The sequence below is a fragment of the Schistocerca nitens genome, chromosome 4 (assembly GCF_023898315.1).
Source record: "Schistocerca nitens isolate TAMUIC-IGC-003100 chromosome 4, iqSchNite1.1, whole genome shotgun sequence".
NCBI lineage: Eukaryota > Metazoa > Arthropoda > Insecta > Orthoptera > Acrididae > Schistocerca > Schistocerca nitens.
Genome location: NC_064617.1, coordinates 873,859,421 through 873,879,400, shown reverse-complemented (window position 1 = coordinate 873,879,400; position 19,980 = coordinate 873,859,421). Strand labels below are relative to the sequence as shown.

At 41.6% G+C, this 19,980-nt stretch overlaps 1 protein-coding gene across 1 annotated transcript in view; it reads right to left on the bottom strand.

Annotated features, from left to right (window-relative positions):
* Positions 1-19,980, bottom strand: part of LOC126253363 (serine/threonine-protein phosphatase 6 regulatory ankyrin repeat subunit A-like) — a 199,494-nt gene that overhangs the window by 23,458 nt on the left and 156,056 nt on the right. Inside the window, exon 8 of the mRNA XM_049954637.1 lies at positions 9,423-9,713. Coding sequence (XP_049810594.1) covers positions 9,423-9,713 — 291 coding nt within the window. The remainder of the gene's footprint in view (positions 1-9,422; positions 9,714-19,980) is intronic.

The window sequence follows — 19,980 nt, the reverse complement described above, 5'->3', positions numbered from 1 at the left end:
TTAAGTCTAGTTATGACAACTTTTACAATGATTTAATGATTGGGGATGCAATAACATTTAGTGTTCCAGATATTAGAATATGGGAACAGATCTTAAAGTACTCTGATCCATCACTTCCTCAACTGTCCAAATCTTAGAGCAATATGATTCAGATGCCCTAGCAGCCAATAAGTGTGACCAGGCCTCTATTTGTCGGGTCCAGTTGCCCCTTGCTCACAACCGCCCCAAGCATCCACAACAATGAGTGCATACACAGCCATGCGTACAGCCATATAGATATGTAAACAGACCTGTGAACTTAGTGAAGCTTTGCCCTAGGTGTTTTGCTTGTCACAAAAGGGCAGGATTGTCCATCATGTAACACAATGTGTTAAACATGTGGAAAACAAGGCCATGTCCAAGCAGTTTGTTTGCAACAGCACAAAAACGCCAATTTTGCCTGCTCCCAGAAAAAAACAGGCTTGTGCACATGCAGTGAACGCTGTGTTTTCCAAATCTACAGCAGGCACTGACAGAAGCAAGACTAAGGTTGTACCCCCTTCTTGCTCTAGTGCTGTGCAACGGCCTTGTAACAAACTAATTGTCTCATTACAAATTGCTGGCTATCATGTGAACTTTCAGTTAGGCACAAGGTCCTCAGTAACTTTGCTTAATCGTGCCACGTATGAAGTTAGACTCACCACACCTTTCTAAATCTAGCAAGCACCTCTCTGCTTACAATGGACAGGTATTCCAGTGCTTGGACAGTGTAGTTTGCCTGCCACTTATAAATCTCACACTAGGATAGTGAATTTTACTGTGTTGAAATCAAGAGACAGTGATAACATTTTCAATTTAGATGCCTTTGATTTGTTTGGATTTAGCATCCACCACAACGTACTTTCCATATCGGCTTTTGTACCAAAGACAGTGTTGCTGACTTGCTTAAATAATTTCCCAAACTATTTTCAGAAGGAATGGGAAAAGCTAATGACTTCGTAGTGCATGTTAAATTGAAAGACATTGCACAGCCTAAGTTTTTTCAGGCCCGCCATGTTCCAATTGCTTTAAGAGACAAAGTAGCCAAAGTCTGCAGTCAACCCATGGACAATAGTTGACACTTATCCATTACCACGACCTGAAGAACTGATGGACAAGCTTGATGCAGGACGTTACTTTTCTAAGATAGATTGGCATGATGTCTACTTGCAAATTCCATTGGATGAAGAATCACAGAAAGTGTTTGTTGTAAATACACACTTAGGGCTGTTCAAGTATTTGTGTTTGCTCTTTGGCAGTGCTTCCGCACCCACCACTTTTCAACATTACTTGGAACAACTGACTGCAAAAGTGCCATTTTGTTCAAACTACCTTGATGATGTTGTCATCTCAAGCTCTACACCAGAGAAACACATTGCCAATTCGCGTACTCTTTTGTGAGTGTTGTCAGAAGCAGGACTCAAGTGTCATCTCGAAAAATGTGCCTTTTTTTTCAAACTTAACTACAATACTTAGGTCATGTGATAAACAATCAGGGTGTGCATCCCTCCAATCTCATTTTCTTGCAAACCATGACCTGTCTGTTCCTTGCAATTTGTCTGAACTGCAGTCAGTACTAGGCAAAATGACGTACTACATTTGGTTCATACCAAATGCTGCTCAGATCGCGGCTCTATTGCATCTCTTGTGTCACAAAAATGTACCTTTTGTGCTAACTAAAGACTGTCAAGATGCATTCAAAAACTCAAAAATGCTTTGCTCAGTGACAGATGTTTAGCGCGTTTTTACACTGCCAAGCCAGTAGTTTTGAAAGTTGGCACTTCTTCCTATGGAATTGGCACTGTGCTTCTGCACAGGATTGGTGCACAAGACAGACCTATTGCTTTTGCCTCAAAGTTATTAACTCAAACTCAGTGCAATTATTCTCAAACAGAAAAAGAGGCTCTCACTATTGTGTATGGTGTGACAAAATTCCATTACTATTTGTATGGTCACAAGTTCTATTTAGTGACAGATCACAAGCCTTTGCAGACCTTGTTTCATCCATCAAATCTGGTTCCTACACGCACTGCTCAAAAATTCCAGCATTGGGCTTTGTTGCTTTTGCAGTATCAGTATGAAATTGTGTACACACCTGTGGCAAAGCATGGCAATGCAGATGCCCTATCTCGCCTTCTGATTGGCGCAGACTCTGATTTTGATGCATCTGTCACATCTTGTTGTCAGATCGATGCGCAGGACTCTGAATTGCTGGAATCTTTTCCCTTGCACTACAGAAAAATTGCACAGACCTTGGATGCAGCTCAGATCTCAAGATTTTGTTGCATTACATTCACACATCTTTTCTCATTCATTGACAGTATTCAGAATCTAGTTGTGGGCCGATATTTTGCATGTCGGCATAGCCTTTCAGTTTAACAGAATGTGATTCTAGTTCAAAATTACTGTGGACAGTCACCTCCGCATATTCCCAAAATGTTTCAAAAGGATGTGTTGTGATTGCACCACCAAGGACATTGGGAAATTGTTCACACTAAACAGTTAGAGCACCAGCACTGTACTTGGCAGAGCATGGACGCCCACATTGAACAGATGACATCACAGTGTTGCACACACGCAGAAAACCAATCTGCTCCACCACAGACATTCTCAGCTTGCCCTAAAACCATGCGAACGAGTGCACATTGACTTTGCAAGATCATTTTGGAACACTCATTAGTCTCATAGTGTTAGACAATTTTAGCAAGCTTCCATTTGTGGTGCCTATGAACTCTACCATATCACGTAGCGCCATTCAAGCATTGTCCTCGATATTTTGCATAGTAGGTTTGCCAGAAGTACTCATGCCGGACAAAGGACCACAGTTCACTTTGCATGATTTCGAACAGTTTTGTAAATGAAACGGCATTCGTCATTTAACAAGTGATCCCTTCCACCTGCAGTCCAATGGAGAAGCAGAACAATTCCTATGCACTTTTAAGCAACAGTTGGCCAAGCTTCATACCACTCACACATGGTAACAGGCTTTGCAACTCTTTCTTGCCTCATATTGCTCCCACCCACGAGACAGACCATTACCAGCGGAACTTCTGCCTGGCTGCCGCCATTGGACACTGCTACACTTGCTACATTCACTGCAGCATCCGGCACCACCAATGGTCCACAAGTATTGCTTTCCACCACACAATCTTGTTCTCTTCATGGTTGTGAGGTGCTGGGAAAGAGGTGTAATCCAGGAATGCATCGGCTCTCCAATTTATTTGATTGCAGGTCCTGATGGTTTGCAGTGCTGGCACCAGAACCAAATTTGTGCATGTCCTTTTGGCCTATGAGCTGCTTTTCTTCTTCCAGGTTCATGGCCTCATGGGACCGCATGATCTTCACAGCCATGTGGCCTTCGCAGCTGCCCACTGGTGCCACCGAGGCACCTGTGGAGGAGCAGATGGACAAGCACCCTCGCCCCCGCCGTACCCGCTCACTGACTCCATGGACGTGTACCCACCACAGCAATCACCATCATCACCCCAGGAAACATCCCGCCTGGATGTGTGCCCTGGCAGCAGTTTTCTGGGGGATGTTCCTGTTGCCTCACAAGCCATATGGCATGGTAAGTCGGGAGTACACCATCCTCCGCAGCTACGTCTCCCGGCTCATCTCTACATCCAGCGACCTGCCTCCCTCCCTGTTGTCATTTGCAGCCTCACAACATGACAATGGTGTGGCATTTTTTTTTGGGGGGGGGGGGGGGGGGAAGGAGGGGAGCAATGTGCTGGTACAAGCTGTCACCAGCACACCAGGAACCAAGAGGTTGCAAGAAGATCAATAGTAGGCACAAGCAGCGAGCCTATCAGGAGAGAGGCTAATGACAGCTTCGCAAGTAATGTGCCACCAATGCCCTCTTGACCATCAGTATTTATTTCACTGCTGCAGACTGGAGAGGTCCAGTCAGTCATCCAGTGAGCCACCGAGTTGAATCGTCAGTCACAGTTCCAGGCAGTCATCCAGTCACAGTTGGAGTCATAGTCACAGTCAGTCGGAGCCACAGTCTCTAGCTCAGAGTCAGTCAGTACATAGTGATCAGAGTAGTCTACACAGCAGAACTTGTCCTTCACAAGCAGAACTATTACTGAAGAGCTTGTATCACAACAACTTGCTTAAAGATAAGTGACTTTCTGTTCTGTGAATAAAGAACCCTGTTGTACATGTGTGCAGTTGTGTCCTAAAAAGAGGATATTGGCCACCAAACAACATCCTCTCCTTGCTTCCCATGCTACAAGCCTACAGTGGCAACAAATGGCAACAAAAACTAGTACCCTACCTGTGCCCCGCCATAAAACCAAACTATTTGAAAACTCTCTCTGCCACACTCTGCCTTTAAACCAAGCTACCCTTCACACAATTCAATATGCTGTTCCAGTTAAGAAAAATTGAAATACTTACTTCTGTCAGCCTCATTACTTTATCCTTAAAAATTGATATACATGGCTTGTTTCTCTCTGTCAAACAAATGCTCCCATATTTTCCTACTTATACTTCTTTCTTGTTTTGTTTCTCAGTCAATCGCCAAAATGTTTCTTTTTCCCTTTCTTAATTGTGTGTGCCCTATAAAGTTCTTATTACTCTCCCTCTTCCATCTCTCTCTTATATCCATTGCCTTTGGTGAAATCTACCTACCCTCAATCTGTCTTTATTGCTCTACTTTTCATTAACTTGTTCTGCAGTAGCTACTGCTATTATCACTAATTTTGTTATTTGTAAGTGTTGGATTTCATATTAAATATAAGTGTTTTTATATCATAAAAACTAGCATTAAGAAAGTTCTGTAATAAGGATGATCACTATGTTGTAGTTGTAGGTTGTGTGTCAAATTTTTCTTATTAAATTATTTACTAATTTCGGGTGGTTGAAGTAAAATGCTCTCTAAGGCCAGGGATTATTCAAATGGGGCAGAAACTGGTAGATGTGATGTACATGGACAGACAAACAAAAGTTTATAATTTCAGATAAACTGGATGATTTATTGAAAAGAAAGAGCTTCACAAATTGAGCATGTCAATAATGCATTGGTCCACCTTTGGCCCTTATGCAGACAGTTATTCAGCTTGGCATTGATTGATAGAGTTGCTGGGTTTCCTCCTGAGGGATATTGTGCCAAATTCTGTCAAATTGGTGTGTTAGATAGTCAAAACCTTGAGACAGTTCGAGGGCCCTGACCATAATACTCCAAACATTCTCAGTTGGGGAGAGACCTGGTGACCTTTCTGGCCAAGGTGGGTTTGGAAAGCATAAACACAAGTGGTAGAAACTCTCACTGTATGCAGACAGGCACTATCGTACTGAAATGTAAGCACAAGATGGCTTGCCATAAAGGGCAACAAAACAGAGTGTAGAATAACGTCGACATACTGCAATGCTGAAAGGGTGCTGTAGAAACCACAGGGGTTCTGCTATGAAAAGAAATGGCAGCGCAGGCCATGACTCCTGGGTGTTGGACTGTATGGCGGGCAACAGTCAGGTTTGTATCCCACCACAATCCAGGCTGTACCTGGACACATCTTCGCTGCTCATCAGGGCTCAGTTCAAGGCAGAACTCATAACTGAAGACAATTCTACTCTAGTCAATGAGATTCCAGGCTGAATACAGGTCTGGAGATGTCTCAACAGGGGAGTGGGATACCAACCTGACTGACACCCACCATATGGCTCAAAAATAAGGAGTGATGGTCTGGAGTGGACCACTATGGTTGTCATGCTTGGTACCTTTACAGCACAGCAGTATGTTGGTGATATTCTGCACCCCTGCATTTATGCCCTATATTGCAAGGTATCCTGGTCTTCCATTTCAGCAAGATATTGCCTGCCTGAACATGGCGAGTGTTTCTACTGCTTGTCTTCATGCTTGCCAAGCCCTATGTTGGCCAGCAATGTCACCCAATCTATCCACAAATGAGAACATTTGGAACATTACAGTCTGGGCCCTCCAACCATCTCAGGTTTTTAACAATCTAACACACCAACTGGAAATAATTTGGCATGATATCCCTCAGGAGGGCAGCCAACAACTCTGTGAAACAATGCCAAGCTGAATAATTGCTTGCATAAGGACCAGAAGTGGACCAATGCGTTATTGACTTACTCAGTTTGTGAAACGCTTCCTCTTGAATAAATCATCCAGTTTTTCTGAAACCGTAATCATCTGTTTGTCTGTACATGTATATCACATCTACTGATTTCTGTCCCATTCAGATAATTCCTTTGTGGTGCACCAATTTTTGCCTTAGAATGTATTTTATGAAGGTTATCTCAGTAGCAGTTAAGATACAGATGAGAATTAGGCCTCATATTAATCATCTTGTCTACGTGTTTCAAATGACATACACATTAATTGATTTGTACAGTGAGAAGATAATGAAATATACTAGAAATATAATTTGTGAAGTATGAGAATATCTCAATCTTAGCATTCATGCAAAATGCATTGCAGCCAGTTTGCTCAGGAAGAGTGGTGAGGCTGGAGATGAGCTACTCATCGGATATAAAATTATTATGTTCCTGTGTGAATAGTCAAGTGCATAATCATAGCACAAAAAAACATGAGCAGTGTGTACCATTTTACCACTCTAGACCTCTTAATGCAATGATACTGGCACAACTAACCAAATGATGAAGTTCACAGAAATAAACGACTGAGGAGCAGAAGATTACCGAGCAACAGGGAATGGTAGTTATGAAGACATGGATGATGTTTGTTACATGTTAACCAAAGTGGTAGTGAATGAGATCACAGAACTCACAACCATTATGGAAAATTGACGGGACATGATGTTTTCCACCTTGCTGCTACACATCAAGCATACCTACAAAAATTGGTATGAGCTGTAATGACTGGAACTAAAGCTGCAAACTGGGTTACAAGAACAGAGGTAAGAAATTAAGATCCAGTTCTTAACATGTATAGAAGAAAAACCAGCAATGTGTAACAGATGGAATGATGAATCTAGGATATAACAAAAACTGTGATACTGAGTGCCACTCCAACAGCAGTACAGAGTCTGTGGATGCTCTACTGCTCTGCCTTAAAAAAAAAGTGTCAGATTTTAATAACAAAGGTCTTGAGTAGTACATAAATTCTTAAATTGTTTACGTATTGCTTTGTATATAATGAGAAAATCTGCTCTACCTCAAACCAAAATTTGTAAGTCCTGAAATAGAAAACATGACATCTATGTCTCTATTACAGGAAATACTGACAAGCATAAATACGTAAGTGTATTTTGAATACTGTAACCAATATTTTTTCCATTTAGTGTTAACATGCACAGTGTCCACAATTAAAGTTCCTTGAACTTGATATGTATAAGTGACTAGAGCCAACTAGTTAACATAATCTCTGTTGTTATTATTCTTATGGCCATCTTTAATGTGTTTTGGTAGTACCGCCATATGTGTTGTATTAGAGTAATTTGGGGTACTAAAATTGTTTGGTCTCCAGTAATACCTTTATGTTCAATATGTTACCACTGAATACTTTTAAAACCTTCCACATGTTATGTTAAAGTATTTAAGGGCTTATTCATTGACAAATCCTAATATCATGTCTGATGACATATCAAACAGCTAGTATCCATATTATTTCATGTAACTGGCCAGACTTATGTGTAATGGGGTGTGTTGTCAACACTGAAGGCACCAGTTAATGCAAGTGTTGTTTTCATGTGGTGTGTCAATTGAGACCTATGTTTGAGGATTTATTGTTAGATGATTAGCTTTATTAGTGCTTTGAACTGAAACCCTCAAATAAAAATCATTGGTCAGGAAAATTGTTAACATGCTTAATTTAATGGCGGCCAGAGCCATGAATTTGTTTTTTAAAAAATTCTGGTGTTATTTTTGTCCAGGGGCCCCAGATTTAAAAAAAAAAAAAAAAAAAAAAAAAAACTTTTGGTGTACTGCTGAAGTTCAAATGGCTAGTTCCAATTCAGATTGATAAACTCATTGGAGAATTTAAAGACAGCTATGTGCCAAGTTAAAATTAAAATTTATTCTGTTTGTGTTAGCTGTTGAAAATGTTAGCACCTTGGGCATTTCAATATTTAACTACTTGTGTAGTTTGAAAATTTAAACAGCTAGTGCCAATTCAAATTTTGAATTCAAAAGTGGCTAAGTGCTGAGTTAAACTCCATGTTTTGTATGTTTGTACAGTCTTTGACCACAGGTAAATTTATTTTATTTTATATTGTATGTAATTTGCAATTTAAGTGGATACTGCTGCTTCAAGTAGAGAAGTCGAGTTAAGCATTTTAAAGCGGCTACAAGCTAATTAAAATTTGAGTGTTGTAATCATATAGACAGCTAGAGCCCTGGCTGATTTGAATGATTCTATGTCTTATGTGCAATTGGAACTGAGAATAAGAAATGATCCTTTTAGGTGAGAGTACTGAGAGCCATGGGGAATACTGAGGTCTTATTGTCTTGGAATTACATAGTAACAAAAGGCCTGTTGAATTCAGATTGTTTATTAGTTTGTGTCATTTGTTTTAAAGACAGCTTGTGCTGGATGAAACTTAAGAACCCTGATCGGTCAGGTCTTGTTGAATGAAATTAAAAACTGGAATGTGTCCGTATGTAATGTGGCTAATGCTAATGGTATGTTATTTTTCTTAACAACTCTGTGCATTGCTCAAGTGGCAAAGTATGATTTTGTCAATGAAGTTAATTTCATTTTTGGGCCTATTACCTTTTACTTCAGAACCATTGTGTCCTAGCTACCCTTGCTTCAAAGGGTAGCCAAGAAATTCCACAGTGAATGTTCGTATTGCTGGAAGGACAGCAAGAATCATTTCCTGAACACAGATGATTTTGTATGGATAGAAATTCAGGTTGTTTCGTATAGGATGTTATGCACCATGCTTGCAGGCTTGTCCAATGTTTGGGCAATTCCCTGTGCACTGCATGTTTGAATGCCACCACTCAACCCCTCCTCTATACCCTTGAGTGTCCAGAACTTCTGTAAAAGAGCTTTACCGGCAGCATGCAATCATTCACGGACACAGTCATGTTGGGTATCTCGGACACGAACTGAGAAACAGCCATGTGCTGTGCATCTGTTGGTGGGCATGTTCTAACAGTTACAGTGCTGTCTGTTGGTCAAATTTTTGTTAATTTTTTTCTCTGGAGATCGGACTTATGGCCTTCTGCTCAAAGAAGAGTGAGTAGTATATTTTCTATCCTAATGTTTTGTCAAATCTTAAATACTACTAAGCTTGTTGCCAGTGAAAATGGCTTCTTTTGCAAAATAGCATCTATAAATAACAGTTACAATCACAACTTGTACATGACTGCATTCTGATTTGTACTTACAACTGCAATTGCATCAGAAGAAACACACATTTGACCATGAGATACCTCTTTCTGTAGTGCAAACAAATGCACTTGGAACTTACATCATGGCTGCCATGGTCTGTGGCTTCCTGCAGCGCTGTCCTCCCCGAGTTATCTCTCATACTAACACTTGCTCCATTCCTGAGCAGTAAATTGACCGCATCACCACTGCCGACAGCCAGCATCAGTGCTGTCTGGCCGCTGTTGTCCTGTTCATCAGTGTTCACTGCCTTGTGCAATAGCAACTCCAGACCATCTACATTGTGTGCCTCGGCTGCCCAGTGCAGTGGTGTTCTACCCATGGCATCCTTTGATTCAATGTCTGCTCCAGCTACAATCAAGACTTCCATTACCTAAAAATAACTTACTTTTAGATTTATTATCATGTAACTTTTAAGCTGCATACATTATTTGATTATAAACCTCCAGTAAATTTAATAACAATTTAAAATCAATTGATAATATTATCTTACAAATCTTATACAACATAGTTTTTGCACCTAGATTTCTTCTTTCAGGAGCTCATGTTTCACATAGCAAAAGTTATTTGGACAGCAAAAATTTGAGAGAATAAACAGCCAATGGTATGTGTGAAGATGACAGCTTACCACCTACAGGTTACATTGTTCAAATACTCAGGTGCTATAACAAGAAATTTAAGCATATGTGAACTCCATGACTACAAAGACATCACTGGGGGTCAACTGTGACCACATGCATGAACTTTGGCTGTTAGTTCACTTAATGGCTTCTGTGTTGTGCAACTGTATCTGACTTGTATGGCCATAAGCAAAACAAAAACTGGGCTCTATCAGATTCATGTAGTATTATTATACCTCCTGCATCTTATCCATACAGCACAGCACTACAAACATATAGGCCTGTTTTTAAGATTTTCTTCCTCTTGAAAATACATGAATCTGTCTCTCACTCTCTCTCTCTCACTCACTTTCTCTCTCTCTCTCTCTCTCTCTCTCTCTCTCTCTCTCTCACTCACACACACACACACACACACACACACACACACACACACACACACACACACACACACCTGCACAGAAAAAAAAAACAAGAACAATACAGTAAAATCTATTTCTTAAACTATGTAGAAGTCAGCAGAACAGGTTCAAAAGATTTCTGAGTTTCCTTCTATGCCATATATGATCAATGGGGTTTCATACAGCAAAGCCCACAGATTGACAGAACTTGGGCATGTTTTCCACGAAATTCCTATGACACAGTTTCTCCACCTGACCTAATTCCTTTTCAAACAGATCATCCAAGAACATGGTTTGCCACTGTGGAAAAATTCCTTGCCAACCACAACACAATGGACAATACTTAAAAGTTTTCTACCCCAGTAGACAATGTTGGGGAATATGCTTACCTAATAAGTGGTGAGATTCAGTTGCCTCTTGCCATCTATGAATTTAATACCACAAAAGCTACCTTCCTCCAACGTTTAACAAAAATGCCAGACCAACAAATACAGTGAGTTTTGTATCATAGTTATAAGGATATCATGTGAAAAAAGGGCAAGCTGAGTTTCACATGAGTGATGCTTTCTAAAACCATGCTAATTCATGGACAGAAGCTTTTCCATCTCAAGAAAATTTATGATATTTTAGCTGACAACATGTTCAAGAATTCTGTGGCAAACTGATGTTAAGGATATTCACTTGTAAATTTGCAAGTCCATTCCATCCACTGAAAACTGTTATCGAAGGTATGAGCATACAGAACAGTTTCTGAGAGATATGAGTGCCTCAGTGACTGCTTAAGTAACCAGACCTGGTACATTGTCCTCAGTGGCATGTGTTCATCAGAAACAGGGATATCATCAGAGATGCCCCAGGGAAGAGTGATAGGACTGCTCTTATTCTCTCTCTATATAAATGATATGATGACAGGGTGAGCAGCAGTCTGTAGCTGTTTGCTGATGATGCTGTGATATATGGGAAGGTGTCATCATTGAGTAGCGGTAGGAGGACGCAATATGACTTATACACCATGTGATCAAAAGTATCTGGACACCCCCAAAAATATACATTTTTCATATTAGGTGCATTGTGCTGCCACCCCACGGAGCTTACGGAGTTTGAATGTGGTCAGGTGATTGGGTGTCACTTGTGTTATATGTCTGTACGCAGGATTTCCACACTCTTAAATATCCCTAGGTCCACTGTTTCTGATGTGAGAGTGAAGTGGAAACATGAAGGCACACGTACAGCACAAAAGTGTACAGGCCAACCTCATCTGTTGACTGACAGAGACCGCCAACAGTTGAAGAGGGTCGTAATGTGTAATAGGCAGTCATATATTCAGACCATCACACAGGAATTCCAAACTGCATCAGGATCCACTTCAAGTACTATGACAGTTAGGCAGAAGGTGAGAAAACTTGGATTTCACGGCCGAGTGGCTGCTCATAAGTCACACATCACACCGGTAAATGCCAAAATACGCCTCGCTTGGTGTAAGGAGTGTAAACATTGGATGATTTAACAGTGGAAAAACGTTGTGTGGAGTGACGAATCATGGTACACAATGTAGAAATCTGATCGCAGGGTGTGGGTATGGCGAATACCCAGTGAACGCCATCTGCCATTGTGTGTAGTGCCAACAGTAAAATTTGGAGGTGGTGATGTTATGGTGTGGTCATGTTTTTCATGGAGGGCGCTTGCTCCCCTTGTTGGTTTGCATGGCACTATCACATCACAGACCTACATTGATATTTTAAGCACCTTCTAGCTCCCCACTGTTGAAGAGCAATTAGGGGATGGCGACTGTATATTTCAAGATGATCGAGCACTTGTTCATAATGCACGGACTGTGGTGGAGTGGCTACATGACAATAACGTCCCTGTAAAGGACTGGCCTGCACAGAATCCCGACCTGAATCCTATAGTACACCTTTGGGATATTTTGGGAGCCTGACTTCATGCCAGGCCTCACTGACCAACATCAGTATCTCTCCTCAGTGCAGCACTCCATGAAGAATGGGCTGTCATTCCCCAAGAAATCTTCCAGCACCTGATTGAACATACACCTGCAAGTGTGGAAGCTGTCATCAAGGCTAAGTGTGTGCCAAAACCATATTGTATTCCAGCATTGCTGATGGAGGGTGCCACGAACTTGTAAGACATTTTCAGCCAGGTGTCCGGATACCTTTGATCACATAGTGTACAAGATTTCTAGCTAGCTCTAAATGTATTAAAATGTAAGTTAATGCAGATGAGTAGGAAAAACAAACCTATAATGTTTGAATACAGCATCAGTAGTGTGCTTCTCGACTTAGTCATGTTGATTAAATATCGAGACATAACATTGCAAAACAATATGAAGCAGAACAACCATGTAAGGATTGTAGTAGGAAAGCCGAATGTTTGACTTGAATTTATTGGAAGAATTTTAGGAAAGTGGGGTTCATTTGTAAAGGAGACTGAATATAGGACACTATGCAACCTATTGTTAAGTACTGCTCAGGTGTTTGGGATGCACACCAGGTCAGATTAAAGGAAGACATTGAAGTAATTGAGAAGCAAGCTGCTACATTTGTTGCAGTAGGTTCGGACAACAAGCCAGTATGTTGAAGATGCTTTGCAAGATCAAATAGGAAACCCTGGAGAGAATGCAACATTCAAGGAACTCTATTGAGGAAATGTAGAGGGCCAGAATTTGAAACTGACTGCAGAATAATTCTACTACCATCAATGTACATTTTGCTTAAAGACTACAAATACAGGATTAGAGAAATTGGAACTCATAGAGAGGCATTAGACAATTTTTTTCCCTCATTCTGTTTGCAAGTAAAACAGAAAAGGAAATGACTAGTAGTGGTACCCTGAATCATGCTTCACGTGGTGCCTGAGAAGTAGGTATGCATATGTAGAACTGACTCATCCAGTGTACCTGCTGGGTAACTTGCTTTGAACTCTTTGGTTAAGTAAGGTGCCACCATAAATACAGACTACAATGATTTTGCATGAATACAATAGATGGGAAGACAGATTACAAATTTCAAGCAGACTTTTCGAACACTCACACCACTGGTAACACTATTATGGCAGCAGCAATACCTTATACTTGCGGCAGTCCCTAAGATGTCTGCCATGGCAACAAGACACTGAATGATGCTAACAAGGGGAGGCCGCCAATTGTGAAATTCAGATTCGATTCATACTGCGCATAATAAAAGCTCATGGCCAGAGGTGTAATGTGGCAAAGCACCAAGATGCACTTCTCAGCCGTTGTCAAGAAAATCGACAGTTAAAAGAAACCTTTGCGGTGAAATACTCTCTACGATTAGTAATTTTCTACAGCGTCGTGGTGCAGCAGTAAGCGCTCGGGTTCGTAATCCGAAAGCTGCCGGATCAAATCTCGCGCCATGCAACCTTTTTTTTTTTTTTTTTTTTTGTAATTCTAAAATATATATATAAAAACAAAGATGATGTGACTTACCGAACGAAAGCGCTGGCAGGTCGATAGACACACAAACAAACACAAACACACACGCAAAATTCAAGCTTTCACAACAAACTGTCGCCTCATCAGGAAAGAGGGGAAGGAGAGGGAAAGACGAAAGGATGTGCGTTTTAAGGGAGAGGGTAAGGAGTCATTCCAATCCCGGGAGCGGAAAGACTTACCTTAGGGGGAAAAAATGACAGGTATACACTCGCACACACACACATATCCATCCACACATATACAGACCAAGCAGACATATTTAAAGACAAAGAGTTTGGGCAGAGATGTCAGTCGAGGCAGAAGTGAAGAGGCAAAGATGATGTTGAATGACAGGTGAGGTATGAGTGGCGGCAACTTGAAATTAGTGGAGATTGAGGCCTGGTGGGTAACGGGAAGAGAGGATATATTGAAGAGCAAGTTCCCATCTCCGGAGTTCGGATGGGTTGGTGTTGGTGGGAAGTAGCCAGATAACCCGGACGGTGTAACACTGTGCCAAGATGTGCTGGCCGTGCACCAAGGCATGTTTAGCCACAGGGTGATCCTCATTACCAACAAACACTGTCTGCCTGTGTCCATTCATGCGAATGGACAGTTTGTTGCTGGTCATTCCCTCATAGAATGCATCACAGTGTAGGGAGGTCAGTTGGTAAATCACGTGGGTGCTTTCACATGTGGCTCTGCCTTTGATCGTGTACACCTTCCGGGTTACAGAACTGGAGTAGATGGTGGTGGGAGGGTGCATGGGACAGGTTTTACACCGGGGGCGGTTACAAGGATAGGAGCCAGAGGGTAGGGAAGGTGGTTTGGGGATTTCATAGGAATGAGCTAACAGGTTACGAAGGTTAGGTGGATGGCGGAAAGACACTCTTGGTGGAGTGGGGAGGATTTCATGAAGGATGGATCCCATTTCAGGGCAGGATTTGAGTAAGTCGTATCCCTGCTGGAGAGCCACATTCAGAGTCTGGTCCAGTCCCAGAAAGTATCCTGTCACAAGTGGGGCACTTTTGTGGTTCTTCTGTGGGGGATTCTGGGTTCGAGGGGATGAGGAAGTGGCTCTGGTTATTTGCTTCTGTACCAGGTCGGGAGGGTAGTTGTGAGATGCGAAAGCTGTTGTCAGGTTGTTGGTGTAATGGTTCAGGGATTCCGGACTGGAACAGATTCGTTTGCCATGAAGACCTAGGCTGTAGGGAAGGGACCGTTTGATGTGGAATGGGTGGCAGCTGTCATAATGCAGGTACTGTTGCTTGTTGGTGGGTTTGATGTGGACGGACGTGTGAAGCTGGCCATTGGACAGGTGGAGGTCAACGTCAAGGAAAGTGGCATGGGATTTGGAGTAGGACCAGGTGAATCTGATGGAACCAAAGGAGTTGAGGTTGGAGAGGAAATTCTGAAGTTCTTCTTCACTGTGAGTCCAGATCATGAAGATGTCATCAATAAATCTGTACCAAACTTTGGGTTGGCAGGCCTGGGTAACCAAGGAGGCTTCCTCTAAGCGACCCATGAATAGGTTGGCGTACGAGGGGGCCATCCTGGTACCCATGGCTGTTCCCTTTAATTGTTGGTATGTCTGGCCTTCAAAAGTGAAGAAGTTGTGGGTCAGGATGAAGCTGGCTAAGGTGATGAGGAAAGAGGTTTTAGGTAGGGTGGCAGGTGATATTATATAATTCCCGGCAATCAGTTGCAACAATTATGCATATAATAAGTTGTTGAAAGTCGTTTGTCGTGGAAAAACTGGCGACTTCTAACATCATTATGTTTTCCGCAAACAAAGTTGTATTTCACAAATGTTATTAATTGTCTTCATAATGTTAACAACGAATAGTTAACAGAAGACGTAGAAACGGTATTCTGAAACAAATACGTATAGCGTAAATCAAACGTTCGAATAACAATAGAGACCCCACGAACACAAATTTGCTGCGGCAGGTATGAAATATAAACTCCGTTACTCGCTCGTTACACTTGAAGGACAGATGTTGAATGGGCCGAAACGAGTCGCCGCATAACAGAGTAGTTGCCTGCTAACTTCAAAAGAAGGTAGATGCGGTCCCTAGCGCAACTTATAACATCGTCGAAAATCCGTGCGGACGGGAGAGCTTTGGTACACACTGTTAAAAAAACGGAAAAATGGAGGGGGTACAATTGGAGAGCGATCCGCCTTCACCAACATGCATAAGCAATTCATTAATAGTTTATATACATATATTTGAATTACAAAAAATTAAAAAAAAATTGCATGGCGCGAGATTCGATCCAGTGACCTTCGCATTACGGACCCGAGCGCTTACCGCTACGCCACGACACTGTAGAAAAATCTTTACTCGTAGAGAGTATTTCACCGCAACGGTTTCTTTTAACTGTCGATTTTCTCGACAACGGCTGAGAAGTGCATCTTGGTGCTTTGCCGCATTACACCTCTGGCCATGAGCTTTTATTATGCACAGTATGAATCGAATCTGAACTTCACAATTGGCAGCCTCCCCTTGTAAACACTTATGGAGAGACACAACAATGCCACATGTAAACAAAAAGGCCACTGCAGCTAACAGGAGTCCCAGACACCAGCCTGAGATGTAACAAGTTAGAGTTTAATCCATCTGTCATGTTTCTGCTATCAAAAATAACTATTTTTTTTATTTTTCATACTATATATACTGCAGATGCACTTTTAAGTCACCATCAGTACAAGAACATGTGAAATCAATTTCTATGTAAGGTTTCTTTTGAATTTATATCTTAGTTCTTTATATTTATGTTCCTAATTGCAATAACACAATTAGATTTTTGGAAAGCTTTAATAATTAATAGATACAGATAATGAAAGTTAGAGCATCATGTGAAGGAATATCTTTAAGAGCTAATCACTAGCTGAGGAATTATTGTTAGCACTAGGCCATCCCAACATTCTGAGAACATAATTGGAATTATCTAAAAGTAATTAACTTATGAAATAATTGACATGAAAAGTTCACATCCTAGAAATTTCAATCACCTACTAAGAACCATGGACCTTGCCATTAGTGGGGAGGCTTGTGTGCCTTAGCGATACAGATAGCTGTACCGTAGGTGCAACCACAATGGAGCGGTATCTGTTGAGAGGCCAGACAAATGTGTGGTTCCTAAAGAGGGGCTTCAGCCTTTTCAGTAGTTGCAGGGGCAATGGTCTGGATGATTGACTGATCTGGCATTGTAACATCAACTGAAAGTAAGAGGAAACTACAGCTATAATTTCTCCTGCAGGCATCCAGCTCTGCTGTGTGGTTAAATGATGATGGCATCCTCTTGGGTAAAATATTCCAAAGGTAAAATAGTACCCCATTTGGATCTCCATGTGGGGACCGCTTAGGAGGATGTCATCATTGGGAGAAACAAAATTGGCATTCTGTGGATCCAAGCAAGGAATATTAGATCCCTTAATTGGGCAGGTACACTATATGATCAAAAGTATCCAGACACCTGGCTGAAAATGACTTACAAGTTCATGGTGCCCTCCATCAGTAATGCTGGCATTTTATATGGTGTTCGTCCATCCTTAGGCTTGATGACAGCTTCCACTCTCACAGGCATATCAAGGCTGGAAGGTTTCTTGGGGAATGGCAGCCCATTCTTCATGGAGTGCTGCACTGAGGAGAGGTATCGATGTCAGGCACCGAGGCCTGCCATGAAGTCACATTTCCAAAACACCCCAAAGGTGTTCTATAGGATTCAGGTCATGACTCTGTACAGGTCAGTCCATTACAGGAATGTTATTGTCATGTAACCAGTCTGCCACATGTCGTGCATTATGAAAAGGTGCTAATTGCTCTTCAACAGTGGGAAGCAAGAAGGTACTTAAAACATCAATGTAGGCCTGTGATGTGATAGTGCCAAGCAAAACAACATGGGGTGCAAGCCCCCTCCATGAAAAACATGACCACACCACAACACCACTGCCTCCCAATTTTACTGTTGGCACTACTTACGCTGGCAGATGACGTTCACCAGGAAATTTGCTATACCCACACTCTGCCATTGGATTGCCACATTGTGTACCATGCTTCATCACTCCACACTACGTTTTTCCACTGTTCAATTGTCCAATGTTTATGCTCCTTACACCAAGAGAGGCATTGTTTGGCACTTACCAGCATTATGTGTGGCTTATGAGCAGCCACTCGGCCATGAAATCCAAGTTTTCTCACCTTCTGCCTAACTGTCATAGCACTTGACGTGGATGCTGATGCAGTATGGGATTCCCGTGTGATGGTCTGAATAGATGACTGCCTATTACTCGATAGGACCCTCTTCAACTGTCGGTGGTCTCTGTCAGTCAACAGATGAGGTCGGCCTGTACGCTTTTGTGCTATATGTGTCCCTTCACATTCCCACTTCACTATCACATTGGAAACAGTGGACCTAGAGATGTTTAGGAGTGTGGAAATCTCATGTACAGGCATATGACACAAGTGACATGCAATCACTTGACCATGTTCGAAATTCGTGAGCTCCTTGGGGTGCGCCATTCTGTTCTTTCACAATGTCTAATGACTACTGAGGTCACTGGTACGGAGTACCTGGCAGCAGGTGGCAGCACAATGGACCTAATATGAAAAACGTATGTTTTTTGGGGTGTCCGGGTACTTTTGATCACACAGTGTAGCTTAGAAAATTTATAAAGGGAAGTGGATAGGTTAAAGTTAGATATAGAGTGAATTAGTGAAGTTCATTGGCAGGAGGCACAGTTCTTCTGGTCACGTGAATAATGGAGCAACAGGTCTTCTGGTCAGGTGAATACAGGAGCAACAGGTCTTCTGGTCAGGTGAATACAGAGTTATAAATACAAAGTGAAATAGGGATAAAGCAGGTGTAGGTTTAATAATGAATAAGGAAATAAGAATGTGGATAAGTTACTATGAACAGCATCATTGAATGCATTATTGTAGCCAAGATAGACTTGAAGTCCACGCCCAGCATAGTAGTACAAGTTTATATGACAACTAACTCTACATATCATGAAGAGATTGAAGAAATGTATGATGAAATAAAAGACATTATTCATACAGGTGAAGGAGACAAAAGTTTAATTGTGATGAGGGACTGAATTTCAATAGTAGGAGAAGGAAAGATTGCAGGTGAATATGGACTGGGGGAAAGGAATGAAGAAGGAAGCCACCTGGTAGAATTTTGCACAGAGCATAATTTAATCATAGCTAGCACTTGGTTTGAGAATCATACCACAATCTACTGGTTAAGAACTGTAGATAAAAACTGAAGAAATTGCAATAAGGTATGAAATTAAGGAGATGGGACCTTGATAAGTTGAAAGAACCAGAAGCTTTGAGAGTTTCAGAGGGAGCATTAGGCAACAAATGACTGGAACAGGGGAAAGGAATACAGTATAAGACAAGTGGGTAGCTTTAAGAGATGAAATAGTGAAGGCAGCAGAGGCTGAAATAGATAAAAAGGACAAGACCTAGTACAAATCCTTGGATAAAACATCAGATATTGAATTTAACTGAGGAAAGGAAAAATTTAAAACCAGCAAATGAAGTAGGCAAAAGTGAATACAAGTAGTTAGAAAACGAAACTGACAGGAAGCGCAAAATGGCTAAGCTGGAATGGCTAGAGGATATAGGTAAGGATGTAGAAGCATATATCATTAGGGGTAAGACAAATGTTCAAATGTGTGTGACTTCCAAAGGGACCAAACTGTTGAAGTCATTGGTCCCTAGACTTACACACTATTTAAACTAACTTATGCTAAGAAGAACACACACATCCATGCCCAAAGGAGGTCTCAAACCTCTGGTGGGAGGGGCCACGCAGTCCATTACATGACGCCTCTAACCGTGCAGCCACTCTGTGCGGCAGGGGTAAGACAGATACTGCCTACAGGAAAGTTAAAGACACCTTTGGGGAAAAGAATGAATATCAGGAGCTCACATGGAAAAGCAGTCTTAAGCAAAGAAGGGAAAGGTGGAAGGAATATATAGAAGGTCTATACAATGGAGATAAACTATTAGAAAGAGAAGGGGATGTGATGAAGATGAAATGGGAGACATGATACTCCAAGAAGAATCTGGAAGATCTAAATTGTGACAAGGCCCCAGGGGTAGATGATATCCATCAGAGTTACTGATACTCTTGAGAGAGCCAGCCATGACAAAATTCTTC